Consider the following 20,932-nt stretch of genomic DNA (forward strand, 5'->3'; position numbering starts at 1 on the left):
ATTTTTTAAAGATTGGTTTTGTGGAAATTCGAACTGCGGAGCTGCTTCTGGTTAATGCATTATAAATAAAGTATAAAGATATGTAAATAGATATGGGAAAAATCGTTTTCCCCGACACTCAGAAATGATATAATAAAGAAATATAGAAGCAACCACCAAAGAATAACTACTCCAACAAAACACAATTACAGAATCACAGTCATACGTTCAATACGTCTTTGAGTAATGTGATTTGGTCATGAGTCAACCCATTTTCAAATATCTCCTTGTACTTATTTTCATCTTTATTTCTCAATCCAATCAAACTGGTTTTGAAAACTTCAAAAATGTTGATATTATCCAATGGATTACATGATAAGGGGTCTTCAAATAAGTCGTCATCTTCATCTATCTCAAATAGCAAATTGTCTTTGTTGTCATCGTTATTTTCATCGTTTTGTGCACCGTCATTTTCGTTAAAACCACCTTTGCTTGATTCATTTACACTTTCAACATCAACAAATTCATCTGCCCCAAACTCATTGGAATAGAAATCAGACTGAGATAAGTCTGCAGCATAGCTTTTCTTTTTCGTTTCCAAGTCATTGATAGCTTTTGGTAATTTTCCAAGAACTAAAACAATGTTATCTCTAATATCTTTCATAATCAAGTTCAAGTTAAATTTCAAAATATCGTGATTATCTAAATTGACTAGACTTAATAATCCAATCAAAGTGATTTTTAAATCATAAACTCTTCTCACTGTCCCTTTTGAAATACTTTTAAACCAAAGTTTTTGGAAAAAAAATTCAATAAATTGAAACTCTGTTAATATTTCCAACGTCAATACGGTATCAAACATAAATCCAGCTAAAATCAAGTTAAGAAAGTTAATAGAAAATTTCCTATTAGCTAAATAGCTCTTGAAAAGCTTGTTCACTTTTGAATCTAGTTTTATATAACTTGATATGGAATTAATAATTTGAACTTCATCAAAAGTATCTTGATCATTAATGTACTCATTCTTTAATTTTCTTTGCAATGTTAAAAAAAATGAAACCAAAATATCCTTAATAAATTGTCTGCAATCATTACCTAATGAAATCATAAACTTGGATGCAAATTCACATGCAATTGATATTCCGTTAATATTGAGATGTCTTGTATCTTGAATATCATTAATCTGTTTGTTATAATTAGCCAAATTTCCCACAATATTCTCCTCATAACCATTATTTAAAATAATGAAATATAAAAGATAAAATTTATTAATTGTTTCAAAATTCTTATTATCGACTAGTTCTTTAAACCCATAAACGAAATAATTATTTAATGAGGGCATTATCTCATCTAAATATAATAATGATGTATTGGAGTCTTTATCAATCTGAAAAATCATAATTATAATATCAAAAATTTCCCATAATTCTGAAAAGATTTTTCTAGATAAAAATGAAGTGTTCTCGATTAAATCAAAACACTCTGCAAAGTAATCATCAATTCCATTAATCAAAATAATTTTAATAACTGGCGAGTAATATTTTAGTAAATTTTCAATAGAATCTTGAGAGTTTTCAAATGATAATAAAATCGTAACCATTGTATTTAATAAACCCAATGCAACCATCTGTTTATCCGAGCTGCTTTCATTTAAATATTCTGGGCTGATTTCAAAATCATGCAAATTTTTGGAATCTTGTAAATAGTTTAAATCAACATTATTGTTTCCAACAATAATTCCAATAAATTGCTCCGATAATCTATTAACTAATTGGGCACCAAATGGTTGTAATTGTTCAAAAAATTGCTCAACTAATTCTTGCATTACTGCTGAAATTGAGTCAGTATCGATTTTATCAGATAAAATTAATAACCTTTGAACAATTAAAATTACATCCTTTTCAAGTAAAATTTTAAAGGATTCATTTTGGATAAATGCTTGCATTGCTAATGAGGATTCTAGTTGAATTACTAATGTGCCTTCATCAGAGTCATCATTCTGATTAAGGCCGTTATTATTAGGATTATTTTGTGATAACGAGTTTTGTCTTAATTTATCTAAATTGAAATCTTTAATGATGCCCTGATAAATCAATTCAATTATAGAACTATCAGTAAATTCAATTGACGAAAACGACGATAAAACCTTTAAGGTTCTTGCTTTTAAAAAACCAAATTCAGAATTCAAATTGTGCAACACTAATTGATTGAAAAATGATTCCATTTGTGAAAGATATTCGGAATTTTCGTTTGTTAAAATAAAAGATATAGAACTCAAAATTCGTAGTAAACCCTCTCTGTTTTTAGCAATGTCAAGAGTCTCAATCCCATTGTTAGACTGTTGCTGGTGTTGTAAATCAATTAAATTATTATAAATAAACTCCAAAATTAAATTCAAAGAAGATTTAGGCCTCTTTGAAGCTAATGTGACCAAAAAAGAAGCTGCAGCAAAATCAGGTGAATCTGAAGTTTCTTCAAAGATATCCAATCTCATATGAATATATTCATTAGGATCCGTTTCAAAAATGTTAATAACTTCATCCGTGGGAATCACTAAAGGGTAGATGAAATTTGCAATTAAATCTTGCAAATTTGCAGAAATTAATTTCCAGGTATTTGGATAGACAATTGAAGTATCAACTAAATTGATTAAATAATAAAGACAGCTGTTTGACATAAAACTCGAAACAGGGTCTTGGCACCAATCAGAGATTAATTTGAAATATATTTTGATGATTTCAGGTAGGATCAATGCAACAAAATTTTTTTTGAAAGTAGGATAATCATGGCTTTTAAATTTAGATGATGAACAAAATCTTATCAATAAATTAAATAAGTTAGCAAAAGACCATTTTTGAGATTTCACCCACGGATTTGAAATTTTGGCTTCATTTGAGAGATTAACGATAAATAATGGTAATTTTTTTGAAATTACGGTCAATTGTAAATTAATCCAAGGAAAAATTAAACTGGAATTTACATTTTCAATATTTTGAAATGGTTCAGGTAAATCAGTAAAAGTGACAAATTTAAACGTTTTTATTATTAGCCTTATTAATTCCCCATTTTGGTTGAATTTGTTAATCAAGTTTATATTATTGACATCATTTGGAATTGAGTTGGTAGAATTCAAAATTGTATTGGCCAAGTCTATTAGTATGGGAAAAACGTTGTGTATAATTGGATCTAAAGACTCTGATCTAGTGGAGTTGCCTTTCCATCTATAATGTCTCATAATCTCTTTGAAACAGTAAAGACCAATGAATAGTTTATTTTGTTCATCCAAGGAATTGTTAAGTAGTGATACTGCGTCGTTTAGTAAATTTGGCCAGTCATTAGGATACTCTAAAGAGATAATGTGCAGAAGGCATACTAATATTTGGGCTTTGATATGATTATTAGAAGAAGAATTATAATCTATTGAAAACTGATCGCTTAATAGTAGATTTAGCAAATTTGACTTGATTAATTGTTTTTCCTCACTTGGAATTATAATCGATGATTTGCTTGATTTTGAAGGAGGATTTGAATCAGTGTACTCCCAGTTTTTCTTGATTTGATTTTTCAAATAAATTGATGTGGAGTGTTTAATAAATTCATTGATTTGGTTATCCGAAAGAGCAATTAAACTTATACAAGATGATAAAAAATTTGGTTGAGTTGTTAAAAAATTTTTCAATGATCTTTCAGCCTGATCTCTAATTGACTCATCAGGTTGCAAAGTTCCAGCAAAACAATCATGTAAAACTTTTAAATCCATTTTAGGCCAGCAGTATATATTGCTCTAGGCGTCTATGGCAGTTTAGTGTCGTTTATTTTGGTATTCAATGTATTGCTTTGAGCTCCAAGGATTTGATTCAGCAAGAATATACAATTCTTTGTGTTGATGCTTCTGGGCAAGATTTAAAAACAGTAGAAGTACTTTATAAAATTTGTTCAAAAAATTTTTCTGAAAACGATCAGAAACAAAAAAATATTAAGAGAATGTTCGCCAAACAGCAAACGGCTTGTGAACGCGGTGGTGTGTTGGAAAAAATTGCTTTAACGAGCGTTTGTTTGTTGAAAAAGGTCACAAATCAGAAACAGCTCTTTTCGGAAAGTTGGTGTTTTTGTTGAAGATGAGGAAAACCCATATATATTAGAGGAGAGAGGTATATAGAAAAATAAATAATGAATACTAACATCTAAAAGTAAATATAAACCAATGAAAACACTAAAATAATAAAAACATTCATGAAGGCAATGAGTTATCGATGAAGTTAGAGTATGAAGATGATGAAATAACGACGATAATTAATGAGAAACGGTAATTAATGAAATCAATAGTTGCTAAAATGAGTATAGTTGGAAAGAAAATAAAAAAAATAAAAAAACGAAAAAAACGAAAATTAACAAACTTAACTAAATTAACAAAATTAACTAAATTAACAAGATTAAAAAGATAACAGAAAAATAAGAATGGAAAGAGATTTAACAAAATAAAAATTAATCTGTAAACAAATAAATGAATGAAAGTAATGTTAAAAATATTCATCTGCTGATGATTTTCACTTTTTTCCTTTTTTTTTCTTTTTTTTTTTATTCGGTTTTTTGAATTATATGAACTGAAGTTAAATATAAGTATAAATATAAATATAAATATAAAAATGAAAGTAAAGATAGAGCCATGGATTCAATTTTCATCTTTCTCTTTTCCTTGGATATATTTTCAATTTTCAAAAAAAAAACAAAAAAAAATATAATCAAAAACTTAGTTTAAAAAAAATGCAGAAAAATTTTGATTTTTCCATTTTATTATAAGGCCTTATTATGCTCTATTTAATTTTTCTTTTCTGATTTTTTCTCTTCGTTCAACTCTTTTGGTAATGTACTTTGCCATTTCAACAGGTATTAAACCATTATCTTTGCTGTAGTCTGGATCGTCAACATCCATATAGGTATTCAACCACTTATGCTTTAATAAATCATTATATGTTGGTCTTAATTTTGGATCTCTTTTCAAACATTTCAGGATAAAATCTTTTGCATCTTCGCTAATGTTAGGGTTCTTGAATTTAGGAGGATCGCCATCTATAATTTGAGCAATAACATTAAATATATTCGTGGATTCAATTTTGTAAGGATATTGACCATCGCTAATTTCAACAATAGAAATTCCCAATGACCAAACATCTGATTGGATGGTGTATTCGTTTTTGTTTTTGATTCTTTCGGGTGCCATGTAGCTTTGACAACCAACATTAGTTTTAGCCAAAGAAGCAACCAAATTCCCCGAAACACCGAAATCACATAGTTTGACTTTTCCTTTGGTATTTACCAAAATATTTGTGGGTTTAACATCTCTGTGAATGATATTATGATCATCTTTTAGTTGTTTTAGCCCCAATACAACACTCTTGGTTACAATGGCTAAATATGGTTCATCAAAGCCTTCAAAATAGACCTGATCAATGGATCCACCATCCATATATTCAATACACATACAAACATTTCCCTCAACGAAAAAGGCACCAAAAAAGTCGACTATGAACCGAGAATTGCAGTTGTGTAGGACTTCTAGTTCCATTATAATTTGTTTAATTCGGGCTTCATCCAATTCTAGATGGACTTCTTTGATGGCCATTGTAACATTAGAAGTTGTGTGTAAAACCTTCTTAACTGTCCCATAATTACCACTGCCTAACTCAGATATCATTTTGAAGTCACTTAGAGATACATTGAAAGAAGTACCAGAAGAAAACTCAATACCATCTGAATGCAAAGAGGCTTTTCCAGAAAAATTAAGAGAGCCACTTTTATCTAAATAATTTGAATAATCTTGAAATTGACCGCTGAAAATGGAATTGGTGTTATTATTATTGTTGCTGTTGTTGATGTTGTTGTTAAAAGAATTTGGTCTTTTGATGGTGTAGTTGCTGTTGTTGTTGTTGTTTTCACCTTTTGGAATTCTATTGGAATTAATTGTCGAAGAAATATTTGAGTTGAAATTACCATCAGAGGATAAATCCAATTTTGTGTTGTAAAGTTTTTGAAATTTATTGTTCTTTTTAGGAAAATTCCTCAAGGAATTAGGAATTGGAGGACTGATATTCATCCTTGGCATATTATTACTAACCTTTATGCTGTTCTGAGAATTGGGACTAAAATTGTTAAAATTATTAAAATTGTTTGAATAATTTAAATTGGTAGTGGAATTATTATTGAAATTATTATTGGAATCATTATTGGAATTATTATTGAAATTGGTATTGGAATTTGTGTTGAAATTATTGTTGGAATTAACATTGGAATCACTGAATGGAAGTTTGAAATGTAAGTTTCTTCGTTCGGACAATGTTTTTTTGTTTTTTATGGATGGGGGAAAGTGATTGTTTGAAGAGAGCAATGGTTGAGAAGAGTTTGTATTATTTCTTGGGCCAGCTGGAGGAGACATTGAAGAATATCTTTGTAATTGTGGGTTTTTGTTATTTAAAAGGTTTTGTGAAGGAACACCTGGCATTCCTGAAATGTTTGGGTGACTGTTTGACAGTCTATTTAGAAGATTGGGTGGTATACTATTGGGAGATCTATTTGCAATACTGTTTGAGGAATTGTTTTGCAGTCTTGTTAGGAAATTATGAGGAATGCTGCTGGGGGATCTATTTGAGAGATTTTGAGTAGAATTGTTAGGAGAGTTATTAGAAGTGGTGATATTGACTCTATAAGGATTGTTGATGCTATTGGGATTGTTTGAAGAAGGAAAATTACCATGAATATTAAAGTGATTGGAGCCGATAGAATTACTTCGATTTGATCTAGTCTGGCTGTTTGTTGAGGCAATAGAGCCATTCAGATGAGTTCGAAGTTGAGGAGGAATAGGAGGCCCACCCGATGGAGACAATCCGATGATAGTATTGCTGGTTTTGATGGCTGTTGAGGAATCAGTTGGTTTCCTTAAAAAGCTAGTGTATTTAAGTTCATCATCAGCTTTTTCTGAGTGATCATGATCATTATCATGATTATCATTGTCAAAGTCACTAGCAATTTTTGCTTGAACAAAGTAGTTGGGAGATGAAATGTGATTGATTTTGTTATCAGGTTTGATATCGGGGACAGGAGAAGAAGAGGACGAAGAAGATATTGGAGCAGGATCCTTGATAGACAAATTCAAAAGAGAAGAAGAGGTGGATTCCGTATCCAAAGATTGCTGGAAAGATGGATTCTTTATCATGGTTAGCAGATTCAGAACAAGATGGATGAAGATGGGCAAGCTGATTAGAAATGCTAAGAGCGTAGAAAAGGAAAAAAAGAGTTGTGAAGAGGAAGTGTTGCTATTCCAGAGTGGTGGTTCCCTCCAGCCGCTACCCGGCTTATGCTCCGTCGCACTGGTTATTTATGGATTGGCCACTGTTATGGGTGTTATGCATTAACGCGCAGATACATGTTAAGTACCACTATACTGGATGTGGTGCATGCGTGGTTGGTTTTTTTTTGTTTGTAGCTGGGGGTAAGATTCTTTGTGGAGTCTTATCATGATAAGATGAGTAGTAACTACTATGATATTGACGATATAATAGCTGATGGAGAGGTATGATTTACTGATTGGATATTTGAGCGTGTGCATTCACATACTACTACAGATTGTGCTTTTTGAAATCAAATATTAATCTGGCTGTTAATTTTAGAAAATACCATGTAAATTCACGATAACAGTTCCTGGGTTGGGATTTTTGGAAGGAAATGAGTCCTTGGGTGCAATTAAAGAAGGGACCAGATTGGAGTTGCCGTTGTGGTTAGCTGAGATTCTTGCGACGTGTGCAATTTCTCCAAGCGAGGAAGATGTCAAAGACGAAGAAGATGTAATGGGAGAATCGAACGAAGAAAAGACATTTGTTGAACTAATTCAACCTGAATGCTTCAATTTGAAAGTTATAAATGCTATAAAGACAAACCCGGTTAATTGCGATTTGCATTCTATCTGTTCGAACTATTACAAGTTGACTGAAAAACTTGGTGATGAGGAGCTAATTAAAATTGTTCAGGAAATGTTGAAAGAACGGTGTATATTGATTAACGATTATGCGACGAGCTCAAAGGGGAATAATTTTAATAACGATGCAGTTTTCAATTTTCTCCATGGTCTAGATGAGGCTGAGAAAAGGATATATAAAGCGACTTATGAGAGCCATAAAGACACGAAAAAATGGTTTGCAAGTGATTCGTAAAATCGAATATATACCCCATTATGTAATTGTTTTTTTCTTTCTGTTTTTTCATTTCTTTCAAAAATCCTATCCATTTAATGTATTGAATAATTGATATATTGTTGAATTTTCTAGAAGTATGCTGTAATTGAAAATTTTCATTTCAAAACAATAGATTTGCATTTAATTGAGCACTTGGTTGCGAATTAGTTTTTTTGTGGTTACTCAGTTTTCTCTTTGTTAAGACAAAATACATAATCGAAACAAAATGTACACCCTTATTTTGAAATTATAGAATTGAAACAGATTAAATTTATTGGAATATTCAGTTATTGCAGATATCGTCCATGCTAAGAAATCAGTAGCATTTCATAAGGCTTTCAGAGACTTAAATTAAAACATTTCCTTTTTGAGGAAGTCCGCGAAGAGAGTGAGTTTGGATGCCACTGGTATGGTTCTCTGTAAATAGTTGCCGAATTGGGGTTCTTCCGCCCTGAGCTGCTAGAGGCGTGATATTTTTGAAATAGAGTGTAGGAGAAAAAGACGGCAGAATACAAGGGTTCTGGAAAGATGAAAATTGCGCGCGTTCTTTTTGTTGCGCAGGATCTATGCACTCAAGCAAGTGCGCAAATAGTCTTTCTTGGTATTTTAAACACAAATCCAACACAACATAAATATGTATTTGAAAAGCTCTTAGCGTGCAGCAAATGCCCCATAAGAAAAAAGTCGAGCGGTTGACAGCGGGTTTCTATTTTTTAGAAAAAGAAGAAATGAATCAGTGCTTTTAGGTTACTTTAAAAGAGCTTGTGAGAGTCAGCGAAATAAATAAGTTGCACCTACGGTGATTTGAACCAACGTTCTTTTGTTGTCTGAAATTCGTTGCTTTCTGCGAATTCTATTTTGTTTTTAGAAGCTGAGTCAAATGTATGGGACTTTTTTTCATTCCACCGCAAACTTAACACCACGTTCAGTGAGGATTTCCATTATTGCTAATTGATGATCCAATGAGAGAAACTATAATTAATAGACGAGACAACAAGGGGACCGACACATTTGTTTATTAGTTGGAGTTGCGTATTAGGTGTGTAAAGTCAGAATATATATGGGAGAAGAAACCAATTGAAAAGAAAGGCAGAGTATCATGATTTCAGTGTGGATTGTAACCAATTATCTTTTTTGAAGTAAAAGCAGGTCTTTTTTTAGATTGAAATGAGTTGAAAATGGCTACAATTGCTCTTGAAAAGCAATTCAACGAAGGAAAATGCTCAGCTGGATTGAATAGGTGAGCAATTCATTTGTTGGATGAATTGGGTGTTTTGCTTTTTTACCTCCCCCTATTGTAATATAAATAAAAATTAATATCGCTTGTAATTTGGTAGTTAGCAGTTGAATTTTGAATCAGTAATTGAAGTTGAATATTTATTTCAGTTAACAACAAGTAATATAAGAAATTGTGATACTAAAAACAGCAACAAGAATCTACAGTTCCTATAATCCCCATAATCCCTATAATCCTTATAATCCTTATAATCCTTATAATCCCTAATAAACCTAATCAAAATGAAGCTCACACTTGTTTTATCAACTATGTTATCAATTGCCTCAGTCAGAGCTGCTTTAGTTAAAAGACAGACTGAAGATGATGTGGAAATTGTAACAGTTGTTGAATCACTTTCAACAACTGCTGCCAGTATTACTGAATCGTTAGCATCCTCGCTCTCCTCAATTGCATCTGATGCCAGTGAATCATTGTCCTCTCTTGCTTCGGATAACAGTGAATCGTCAGAATCGTCAGAATCGTCAGTTTCTTCTGAATCATCCGAATCATCTGCTGTATCTGAAGCCTCTGAGGCATCAGAATCGTCAGAATCCTCCAGATCGTCTGCTATTTCTTCGTTCAGTTCATCAATATCATCAGTTGCTTCTGATTTCTCTGAATCGTTGGATTCTGAATCTGCAGTAGCTGCTACAGGAACAGAAACATCATCCAACTTGGCCCCAGGTGTTTTTAATCCCTCGTTGAAAGTTGCATTATCGACATCTTTCGTCGGTGCATTAGCTTTAATATTTCTTTAATTTGTTTTCTTTCAGTACAATTAAAAAGCTAAAATTTCTTTATCTTTTTATCTAATGGTGACTGCAACCTAAATTGTGGTTAGTTTTCTCTTTTATTGTTCTATTTCTATTTCTATTACTATTTGTTTCTATTTGTGTTTCTATTTCTATTGGTACTTTTCTGACTCTCTTTACTATACAATCGCTCAATAACCAATTACTGCAGGCCACTCGCAGCTCGGCTTTTTTAATTTGGTATTAATGTTCTTAATTGTTAATAAACTCTCTATTACTACTATTTTTCGTCAAGTGCTTTTTTCTTTTCTTTTCCCTTTGATTATCTACACTAGTATTATCAATAAATAACAATGTAGCGGTTTATACAAAAAGAAGATATCACTCCCAAAACGTAGTATCCATGCTATCACAGCTTCAGCAGATATTCTGTAATAGGACGAGCCCTCACTATCTGCCTGAGCAAAAAATTAGCTTTGGATAACAGCAGAGAGCGAGCCTCACCAAATTACCACCACAGTGCTGTTTCGCAGGCAGGTGACCAAACCCTGATTTCTGCAAAGCCAGCCCAGTTCTGCGGGTGTTACCCTGCAGCGGGTTTAACATGGTGGAACGACAATACGCTCGCGCAGGGTAGCGTTTTCCACCGCACTCACCTGTGCTGTCGGAGCTTAGCACGCAACAGATGTATGTCACTGAGGGACGTTGCTACGCTGCTATCTTTTGCTGTTATCGCCCGGCCTGTGGCTGGACGCGCCTCTTATCAAGATTGATCTAAGATACTACCGCTGAAGCTGCAGAATCTGCTGGAGACGATCGCACGACTTGAGCACCGGAATAGAGTTCGGATACTAAAACCGCGAAATAGAGTTTGCAGACACCGAAAATCAGAAAGGCTACACTGCATTTAGAGTTCCAACTCTAATTTTTTTTGTCACTTTTCCAAATCAAATAAGAGTGTTCTGCCAGTAACATGGAAACTAAGTTGCTTGGTGATGTTTTCTTTTTTTGCATTTTCCATAGGCTCAAATCCAGAGCGGTTAGATAGTAAATAATCTGGCTCACATTTGCACAGATTGCACTGATTCTCAGGGAAAAAGAAAGCTTTTTCACGATATTGACTGTTTTTTTTTAGTGCACTTTCTAATCCAAAAATCTTGATCTGAAAAAGAAAGCCTTTATGGTTTTAGCTTAATATTGATTTGCATTTACCTTTTTTTCATAATTTTCCCAACAGTTTAATCAACAGAAATTCTAAAAATTCTAAAAATGTTAAAAATTATCTTTCCTTCCTTAGAGTATATTTTGTTTTTGTTTAGGAAACAAGATTGATGAGTTCATTTAACTCACCGACTCAAAAAAAAATATTATAAATTATTTCATTTTTCTCCAATTTTATTGAATTCTGAATTTTGTTTTTTATTTATCTTTTCTCTATTCCAATTACATTATCTAACAAAAGAATAAATACATTGAATATATTGAATATATTTAATTTCGCTGAGATTGTCTTCCCCAAACAAACTTATTCAAAAAATTAATACAAATTTTATTCTCTAAAGCTCAATTGTATTCTTAATCCAAGATGGCTAATTCAATTAGTGATCTAGAAAAACAAGGCAAATTCTCCTCAGGAGAAGCTGAAGTTGAGGTTGAAGCTGGCATCGACGATGTCAAAACCAATGGTCTTGACAGAGAAGAATACGATCCTCATACTGGTGTTAAAAGAGGTTTAAAGACTCGTCATATCTCTATGATGGCCATTGCAGGAATTATTGGTCCTGGTTTGTTTATTGGAATTGGTCGTGGTCTTGCTCTTTGTGGTCCTGCTGCTTTAATTATCGGTTTTTTCATTGTTGGTTGTATGGGTTTGATTATGATGTTCAGTATCGGAGAATTAAACACTCTTTACGATTTCAATTTCAATACTCACGCTGAAAAATGGGTTGATCCTGCTTTTGGTGCCACTGTTGGTTGGTACTATGTCATCTTATGGATTTGCAACGTTATTCAGGAATACGTCTCCTTCACAAATATTCTCACCTTCTACACCGACGTTGTTCCTATCTGGGGCTGGTTTTTAATCTTCTGGTTTGTCTTTACTCTATATCAACAATTGGGTGTTGAAGCCTTTGGTGAAGCTGAATATGTTCTTGCTTTAACAAAATTGGTCTTCATTACTGCTTTCTATGTTTTCGCCATTATCTATGCCGCTGGTGGTATCAAAGGTCGTTCTCCAGGAAATCCTTTCAAGGAAACTCCCTTTGCTGATGGCTTCAAAAGTATTCTAAACTCTTTTGTCTACGCCGGTGTTTACATGTCTGGTATCGAAAGTATCAGTTTAACTGTCAGTGAATCAAAAAACCCCAGAAGAGCTATTCCATTAGCTGTCAAACAAACAATGTTCAGAATCTTATTTGTCTATTTCGGTATTTGTATCAGTTACGGTATCACTGTTCCTTATGACCATCCTGCCTTGTCTTCAGAAAACAGAACAATGAAGTCCCCAATGACAATTGCATTCACCGATGCTGGTTGGGCAAATGCCGGTTACTACGTCTCAACTGTCGTTGTCATTACCTGTTTTTCCTCCATCAACTGTGCTATCTATCTTGCCAGCAGATCCTTATACAATCTTTCCCACGAAGGTTACGCTCCAAAAATCTTCCAAACACACAACAAAAGTGGTGTTCCATACGTTGCAATCCACACTGTCCATTTATTTTCCTTTTTGAACTTATTAACCCTTAGTGGTAGTGGAGCTAAAGTCTATGCCTACATGGTCAACATTTCCGGTGTCTGTACTTTTATTGTTTGGTCTGCCATCTGTTTTACTCATATCAGGTTTAGAAAAGGTTGGTTGAAACAAGGCCACACTTTGGCTGAATTACCTTATATTGCTCCTTTTTTCCCTTATCTTACATACGCTGCGCTTGCTGTCGGTATCATCTTAATGTTGGTTCAAGGATGGAGTTGTTTCGACCCATGGTCAGCTCCAGATTTCGTTGATATGTACATCTTATTGCCATTATTCCCTGTTTTCTATTACGGTTACAAATATTACTTCAAAACCAAGTATATCAGCTACGAAGACATGGACTTTGAAACAGGAAAGAGATTCACTGGAGAACAAGTTGAAATGCTCAAAATCCAAGATCAAAATGAAAAGAAGAAACCATTATTTCATAGAATGACTCATATTTTCTCTTGATTTGGAATGGTTTTTCAAGTTTATCTAGAATCAATTCCCTTTTCTTGGTTTTTTATTTATTTATTTATTGTTTACTCTTTTTTTGTTTTCTCATTTATAGTTTTTATTCATTCGTATTTACTTTAAATTACCTCTATATTAGTCAATATTTTCATTTTTTACACTATTGAATTATTTCATTACTAAGTTTTTATTCGGTTTTCAACCTTTAACAAATCTTTGTCTGAAAATTTTATAAATCACTTCAAAACAAGCTCTTCTCTCGACCTAGTCATTTCTCGTTTTCCTTAAACAGAAACATCGAACTGAAAAATAAGTCAAACGGAAAATAATCATCACAAGACATTCCAAAAAATAACTAAGACATTCTCACTGCTGTTTTTCAAAGACCTAATCTCTCTCAAAGAACCCCAGTAATATTTATTCCTCTATTATTCATTTGGGTATTGTTCATTCTGATATTCATTTTGGTAATTGTTTTTGGGTTGGTTTTAGAAGAGCTGCATGTAGCTGCAACAATATTTTGGATTCACATAATATGCCGGACTGCTTGCACTAGCTCATCTAAACGCATAAGCACACGTTTGTGCATGCCCAGAACCAGTGGTGTGGTTGGTTTCGCTTTGAAACCAGTTGTCAATGGTTGTCCAGCATTATTTATAAACATTTGGCTCACATTTTCTCGGTTCTCACTCATATTTTGCTCCACCCAGCAAAAGAACACACCAGGCCCACAAAAAGAACAGGCGGCAAAAGAAAAGGCAGCAAAAGAAAAGGCTGGAACAACACAAGCCGGTGCTTTTGCCTCGCTTTCAGATGCCGGAGAGGCAGCTTACCCGGCGGAACATGCACACCCGCTCTACGCAGAATCCCAGCGCGTCGCGCATTTTCCGCTGCCCGCGCTTCACAGCCAATCAGCAGCGAGAACGCTCATCCTAAGGTTTCAAAACGCTTTTTAACTTAGAATTCGCTCTGCTGGAAATGTTTCACTGATTCATTGCTTCTATTCCTGTTATTCCTTTACTCATAACCGCACCTGCCCATGATCCTCTTAAACTTCTGAATTTCTTTTCCCACAATTGCTACAATTCATATAAATAATGCCCAACTTCTTTTTCTCTCAGCTTAGTTTTTCAATCTCATCGCTTCTTCCTCTCGTCTTTTGCTCTCCAATTTTCGCTACAGATTGGTATTTATCACTCATTTGCTGTCTAACTCTCTTCCGCTCCTTTGTTATATTCGTACAATTATAATCCACTCTCTTTGGTTATACTTATTTATATTCTTTAGCGCAACTTCATCTCTTGTTCTGTTCTTATAGCTTCTCGCCTCACCTTACAATTTAACATTGCTAGTACCATATTTTGTCTTTTAAAATGAAATACTCAGTCTCTTTATTTTCCTCGGTTTTGCTCTTATCCTCCCTTGCTTCCGCCTCAAAAGACTCCTGTAGTGAAGTCAAGAGCTCTCAATTGGAAAACTGTGGTGGTGTTCAAGATGATTATGAATGTGTATGTCAATTGCCAAACAATGTCTATTGGAACTACTTCTTTGACTGTGTTCAAAATGGCGGTGCTTCAGTCACTGAAGAATATTTAGTTGACCTTAAATTTAGTTTGTGTGGTGACACCAGTGATATTGAAGACAAGGTCTTTTCATCCGAAGAAGTATCATCTTCGGCCTCTGAAGATGACACTGATTCCTATGGAACACTCACTCTTTCTGATGATGAGGTCTACGAGTCTGCTACTGTTTCGCACAAACATTCAGTGTCCACTGGTGCTCCAAGTAATGGTTCGTACACTGCTTCTCATTCACACTCTAACAACGGAACATATGTTAAACCAACCGTTGGTGTTATTAGTGCTAATCTTGCTGCAGGTCAAAAGGTTGCTATCTCTTCATCATTGTTGGGTTTATTAGCTCTTTTGGTCATTTAGTTTATATTATAAAGAAAAAAAAATTGCTTTCTCTCCCGTTTTTAAGTTTTTTCCGTATTTTCATTATCTTTCATTTTAATTTTGAAACTTAATTATTTATTATAATTATTACTTGCTTAATTTTCATTATGATTTTTTTCTCTTTCAATTCATTAATAACTACATTTTCATTCATTATACCTTATCTATTACCTTATATCTAATTACCTTATATCTAATTACCTTATTGTATATCTTAAATTTCGTCCACTGAATTAGTTTTATCAAATCAATAAATTGACTAATATGCTATTAAAATTATAACCCACTTCTTAATACATTTTTCATAAACCTCCATTCTTCAGCTCAACTCAGCCTGATTTCCATTCTTTCCAAATCCATAAATGTCTATTCAATAACAGTTAAAATTCACATTCTGCTGATAACTTTCTTTATTTTATCTCAGTACAAGTTCTATAAATAACATATTATTATATATTCTTAATCCATTCACTAAATATTAAAAATCACCAAAAACTATCAAAAATTATCAAAAATTATCAAAAATTATCAAAAAAATCCGTTGCTACGACAATCTTCTTTCAACCACCATAACGGATCTAATTTCAGGCTTATTCCTCAACATGAATTGTTCCTCCTGCTGCAAAATCTGCATTTATGATTACTGCAAAATATACATTTATGATTACTGTAAAACTCGAAATAGGTATTTGTATTGGATAAAGCATCGAAATGTGTTTTGATGACATATTTGTAATTTATTTTGGGCTTTTAAAAAAGAATTATTTATTATTATATTAATGCATAACAACTCGCCAAAGATAAAACGTTGTAAAAAAATCAAGAATATTAAAAATATTAAAAACATAACAATTATAGAAAAGATAAAAAAATAAATTAATTTAATAATTCAAGAAATCAAAAATGCAAATCAAATGGAAAAAAAATACTGCTGTTTAAAATAAAGGTTTAATCCCTTTTCTCAGTTTGATGACTATCATTTAAATATTAACTATAACTTTATTTTTCCAGCATTAGTTTTCCAATCTCCGAAATCTTCAATTCAAAGCATGCGTTATTCCAGATTCTGATGGAATCACAATTCGCCTTTCATCTTCTAACACGTCAAAGTCTAGAAGTATTTGTAGTTTAGCAGCTTTACAACGAGATTGAATATAAAGATGTTGTAAAGGATTTGTGATTTAAATAATTTTTTTCAATATTACTTGGAATTTCAAAAGCTTCAAAGTCTACTAATAAATTATGATTCAATCGAGTAATTTTTAGCTTAGAAAGATTTTCCATATTTTTAATAGAAAACACTTCAATTTCACTCCATGAAAAATCAAAATACTCGACTTTGTTATATAAATGTTTTTCAAGTTTTCAATTATATTTCTAAAAATGTTAATTTCTCTTAATTTTTTAAAATTTTTTTCATTTTCAGCAGAAAACAACATCTCTTTAACGTTTCTAATTCAATTGAAACTTCCTTTTAAACAAACCAAATTGTTTAATCCTGATAAATTATCAATGTTTTTAACATTATTTTTCCAAAATGATAAGTTTTTCAATGCTTTTAAATTAATTTCAAATTCAATGTTTGATATGTTGTTTCTGTTTCTGTTTATGTTTAAATCAGTTAAATAGATTAGCCTTCCTAACAAAGAAGCATCGCTGATACTATTTCTACTTAAATTTACAGTTCTCAAATCACTTAATCTTGATAGAGGTGATACGTCTTGAATTTGATTATCAGATAAATTTAAAAATTTTAAATATTTGAAGTTACTTAGAGCTCCAGTGTCAACAATCTTGCATCCAGACAAACACAATTCAGTGAATAGGGTATTATTTAAATTTTCAAGTCTTGTTAACTGGTCGCCTTGAAATACCACTGATTTGATTTTAAGAAAATGAGTGAAAGGTTTTACCTCAATTCTTGAAAAGGGGAATGAATGATTAAATCAAAGCCTCATAAACCAATTTAATTCTTTGAAAAATTTATTGTCATTAATTGTGAATTGATTCATTTCATTTATATTCCTTGAAACTTTTGAGAATTGAGTGAAAAAATTTGAATCGATTTCAAGTTTTTTAATATTTGTAGCTAATAGACTGCTATACTTTGACATTTTTTTTGAAAAATAAAGAACTTGTACCAATGAAGTCAAAAGTTAAAAAAATGTTGTGTTGTTCGTCGAGTAGGTTCTATATTTAATTTCAGTTCACTGATTGAAGAACCAAAAATAATCAGAAACGTCCACTAGAAAACCACTAACATCAATAATAATCTGTTCCAAAACACTTGAGTTGAGAAGTATTAATAATTTTGTAAATTGATTCAAAACTTCATATTTATTGTCAAAACCTTGAATGTTATTTAGCCTTAAGAACTCAAAATTGGAAATTGAGTTATTGTTATAAATAATAAGATTGATTTTTTTGCAAATCTTTGGGTTTTTTTAGAATATCAAATAATAGATCAGAGGTCGCTTCATTCAATTCAAAAACATTTAAAGATAGTGTAAGATTTCGAACTAATTTTGTGTTTTCACGGCTATCTACTAAAAATTCCAAGCCCTCAAAATACAAAGTATCTTTTGGTATACTGAATGTTATGTTATTATAAGGATCATTATCATAGTTATCCTAATGATCCTCATAAAAGTGATTATTATTAACTTCATTATCAACATTATCAGAAATAAAGTAGAATCTTGATTTAATAGAATAACTGCAATATTGATAGTCTTTGGTAAGATGTATAAAAGCAGAATTATATAACTTTGAAACAGCACTTGATCCGTTGAGTGTGAGATTTGGTAGGGTAGATGAGAATTGAATATGTTATATTAAGAGGTGAGTATATCGTAGCTATAGTTTCAATATTGAATATAGATATGAATGTAAGTGTGGACATCAATATCAATATCAACATCAATATAGATATTCACTGCATTATTTATATGAAAGAATATGAAAGAAAGTATGAATCGATTATTTCGTTATTTACATTATTAGCTAAAAGTGTTTTTAGCCATTCGGTTTGCAAATATTTTGTTGAATTCATTGTAATTTCTATTAGTATAAAGAAAACAGTGCAGTTTGCCTAATAGTTATTGATACTTTTTGAAACGAACCATTTAATATCTGGTTCTTGAAAAATATTTCCAAATATATCAAGTGTATGTATGCAGTAATATGCAATATCAAGTTGGATGTGCATATTGAATCAATTAAAGAATATGGAACAATATCAAAAATGTGATTTAGGAGCTTTATTATTTTGTAAAATGAATTAAAGTGGTAAGGTTAAAACAGAAAAGACCTCTTAATAGTGTACTTTAAAATTCTCATGGTCTAATATCTGCTTTATAAAACCCTCTAACCTGGCTTATCTTTTGGATATTCAAGTCAACATCAATAAAACTAACGTATAGTTTTATAGTTTTTTGTTTTTTGTTTTTTTTAAGTAATACTTTATATTTTAGTATAATCAAAAAATCTAATTTGTTTGACATCTGTTGAATTTCTTTCGATGTGACTTTAAATTCAGCTCAACTCAATGTTTTTATAATCAATTCTTTTTCCTTTTCTGATATATACTTTGAATTGATCCCCAGTGGTTGAAACATCCCATTGATGGTTCTATTATTACTCCATGACAAGTCTTTCTAAAACGGATCTTCTTTAAAGGCAAACCCAAAAAAGTAGAATAGTTTGTCTCTGGAAATTAAAACATGGTTGAATATCTGAAAGTGGACACAGATTGCAAGTGGTGGACTAGCATAACAAAACAGGAGTGTTACTACTAGCACTAAAACATCAATTAACATCAAGAAATCAGTACCACCAAATAGTATTCAATATTGATTTAGATTCCAAACAGAAAAGACCAAAATAAACAACGAATAATGTCAAAACCAAACCTTTCTAATGAATTTTTAAAAAATTTCCTTAACGGAAAAACATGCTGGCATTTATTCCAAAATAATTGCATATACTTGCATATACTTTCATACAATCTACCATATTTACGGAACAAGCGTTTATTGGACAATTAAATTCATCTTTTTGTTCCTCTTCTGCTTCTTTTGCTTCTTTTGTTTCTTATGCTTTCAATGCAAACACAAACAAAGTGGTTGGGAATTGAAAGCATATAAACGATAACATCTATGTACAATTGGTTCATCTTGATCTCATTTTTTGAATCAAGTATCTGCATTATATCAAGAGGATGATGGGAGCTGAAAAAGCTGCTGAATTGTTAGTATTGTGGTGGTGGCAACTGTAGCACTTGCAACAAATGCCAAAAGAGAGGTAAGCGCTAGGGTATTGGATCAAGATGGTGTGCTATTTGAGCTGAATCAATAATAACAATATCCAATTGAGCCATTTACTTAAGTGTTACTCTGAGAGATGAGGCCACCACAAGAGCTATGCTTGAATCGGAATTGCAAAGAGATGATTGAAGATGATACTTCAAAACACATCACATTGAAGTTCTATTATTTTAAACAGCTATTGAATACTTCAGATTGATTATTGAATATTTTGTCTGATTGGAATACTACTACTATTCTCTTCTCTGTTATTGTTATTTCTGAACACTGCTACTTTACAACATGATTATCACAGATTAAATAATACATTTGATATATATAGGTTTTTCATTGAACGTAGTCCAGTCAAGTCCATATTTTATTATTGATTTTATTTGATGGGAAATATGTATATATAGTATTACCCAGAACAATACTTAATTGGATAAGAAAATACATTCATCAATATGTCTTCAAATGTGCTCCTACCTGGTTATCAAAATATATAAGCATATTGAGTTATTTTTATCCATTTAAATCTTTCTTATTACCAAACTAACATAAAAATTGATTTACTTAATACAATGGACTAGTTTCACACAATTCAAGCAAAATAGAACACCTTCAGCTTTTTTTTTATATTAGTATCGATTCATTTGAAACCACACAATTGTACAATTTCAATAAAATTTGTAGATTTGGAAATTTGATACTAAATAATCCAAATGATTTAAAGGATATTACAATTTGCTTTGGATATTCAAAGTGGAATAAGTTACCAGAACACTTTAAAACACCTTGTATTAAATCTCATAATCGACATAAAATTGGCCATATATACTCTGATGATTAATATGATCGATTGTATGAAAACTTGATTGATATAAACTTAGATCGTGCTTCATACTTTCTTAAATTTAATAGAAACAATTTAAATCATATTAATATCAGAAATATTGAAACTCCATTTAAAGATTTATTAAAAATTGTTTATGATAAAGTATATATAATTGGAAACTTTAATAATTGAAATAAATCCAGCTGCACTTATGGAAAGTTCGACATTTGGGGCTTCATAGTGCTGTTGATTGTGAATTAAAACAATATTGATGGTTTTTCAGTTACATTGACTATATAAGTTTGTGTTTTGATTACGTTTTTATGGTTTGCTGGACAGATGTTTTAGTAATTAAGAATGTTTGATACTTTACTACATCAAAAACC

The 20,932-nt window shown here is 31.7% G+C and overlaps 7 protein-coding genes across 7 annotated transcripts; 4 read left to right on the forward strand and 3 right to left on the reverse strand.

Moving 5' to 3' along the window:
• Positions 1-7: 7 nt before the first annotated feature.
• NMD5 (Nmd5p) lies at positions 8-3,884 on the reverse strand. Its single transcript, XM_020193543.1, has one exon. It carries the CDS (start codon positions 3,737-3,739, stop codon positions 200-202), a length of 3,540 nt encoding a protein of 1,179 aa, XP_020046404.1. The 5' UTR covers positions 3,740-3,884; the 3' UTR covers positions 8-199.
• Positions 3,885-4,702: 818 nt separating this feature from the next.
• PBS2 (mitogen-activated protein kinase kinase PBS2) lies at positions 4,703-7,225 on the reverse strand. Its single transcript, XM_020193544.1, has one exon. It carries the CDS (start codon positions 7,187-7,189, stop codon positions 4,787-4,789), a length of 2,403 nt encoding a protein of 800 aa, XP_020046405.1. The 5' UTR covers positions 7,190-7,225; the 3' UTR covers positions 4,703-4,786.
• A 257-nt stretch (positions 7,226-7,482) lies between these two features.
• On the forward strand, positions 7,483-8,422 carry PSF3 (DNA replication protein PSF3). The gene has a single exon (XM_020193545.1). The coding sequence runs from the start codon at positions 7,821-7,823 to the stop codon at positions 8,181-8,183; it is 363 nt and encodes a 120-aa protein (XP_020046406.1). The 5' UTR covers positions 7,483-7,820; the 3' UTR covers positions 8,184-8,422.
• Positions 8,423-9,722: 1,300 nt separating this feature from the next.
• ASCRUDRAFT_71145 (uncharacterized protein) lies at positions 9,723-10,238 on the forward strand (the record flags this gene model as incomplete). Its single annotated transcript, XM_020191892.1, has 1 exon — positions 9,723-10,238. One exon carries the CDS (start codon positions 9,723-9,725, stop codon positions 10,236-10,238), a length of 516 nt encoding a protein of 171 aa, XP_020046407.1.
• A 1,460-nt stretch (positions 10,239-11,698) lies between these two features.
• ASCRUDRAFT_76612 (uncharacterized protein) lies at positions 11,699-13,476 on the forward strand. The gene has a single exon (XM_020193546.1). It carries the CDS (start codon positions 11,818-11,820, stop codon positions 13,441-13,443), a length of 1,626 nt encoding a protein of 541 aa, XP_020046408.1. The 5' UTR covers positions 11,699-11,817; the 3' UTR covers positions 13,444-13,476.
• A 1,343-nt stretch (positions 13,477-14,819) lies between these two features.
• Positions 14,820-15,383, forward strand: ASCRUDRAFT_71147 (uncharacterized protein; the record flags this gene model as incomplete). The annotated part of the gene is made up of 1 exon (XM_020191893.1): positions 14,820-15,383. The coding sequence occupies one exon, from the start codon at positions 14,820-14,822 to the stop codon at positions 15,381-15,383; it is 564 nt and encodes a 187-aa protein (XP_020046409.1).
• Positions 15,384-16,541: 1,158 nt separating this feature from the next.
• ASCRUDRAFT_8871 (L domain-like protein) lies at positions 16,542-18,456 on the reverse strand (the record flags this gene model as incomplete). Its single annotated transcript, XM_020195011.1, has 5 exons — positions 16,542-16,736; positions 16,889-17,268; positions 17,659-17,836; positions 17,898-18,035; positions 18,400-18,456. 5 exons carry the CDS (start codon positions 18,454-18,456, stop codon positions 16,542-16,544), a joined length of 948 nt encoding a protein of 315 aa, XP_020046410.1.
• Between the last annotated feature and the right edge of the window lie 2,476 nt (positions 18,457-20,932).

Source organism: Ascoidea rubescens, assembly GCF_001661345.1.
Source record: "Ascoidea rubescens DSM 1968 unplaced genomic scaffold ASCRUscaffold_9, whole genome shotgun sequence".
Taxonomy (NCBI): Eukaryota; Fungi; Ascomycota; class Saccharomycetes; order Ascoideales; family Ascoideaceae; genus Ascoidea; species Ascoidea rubescens.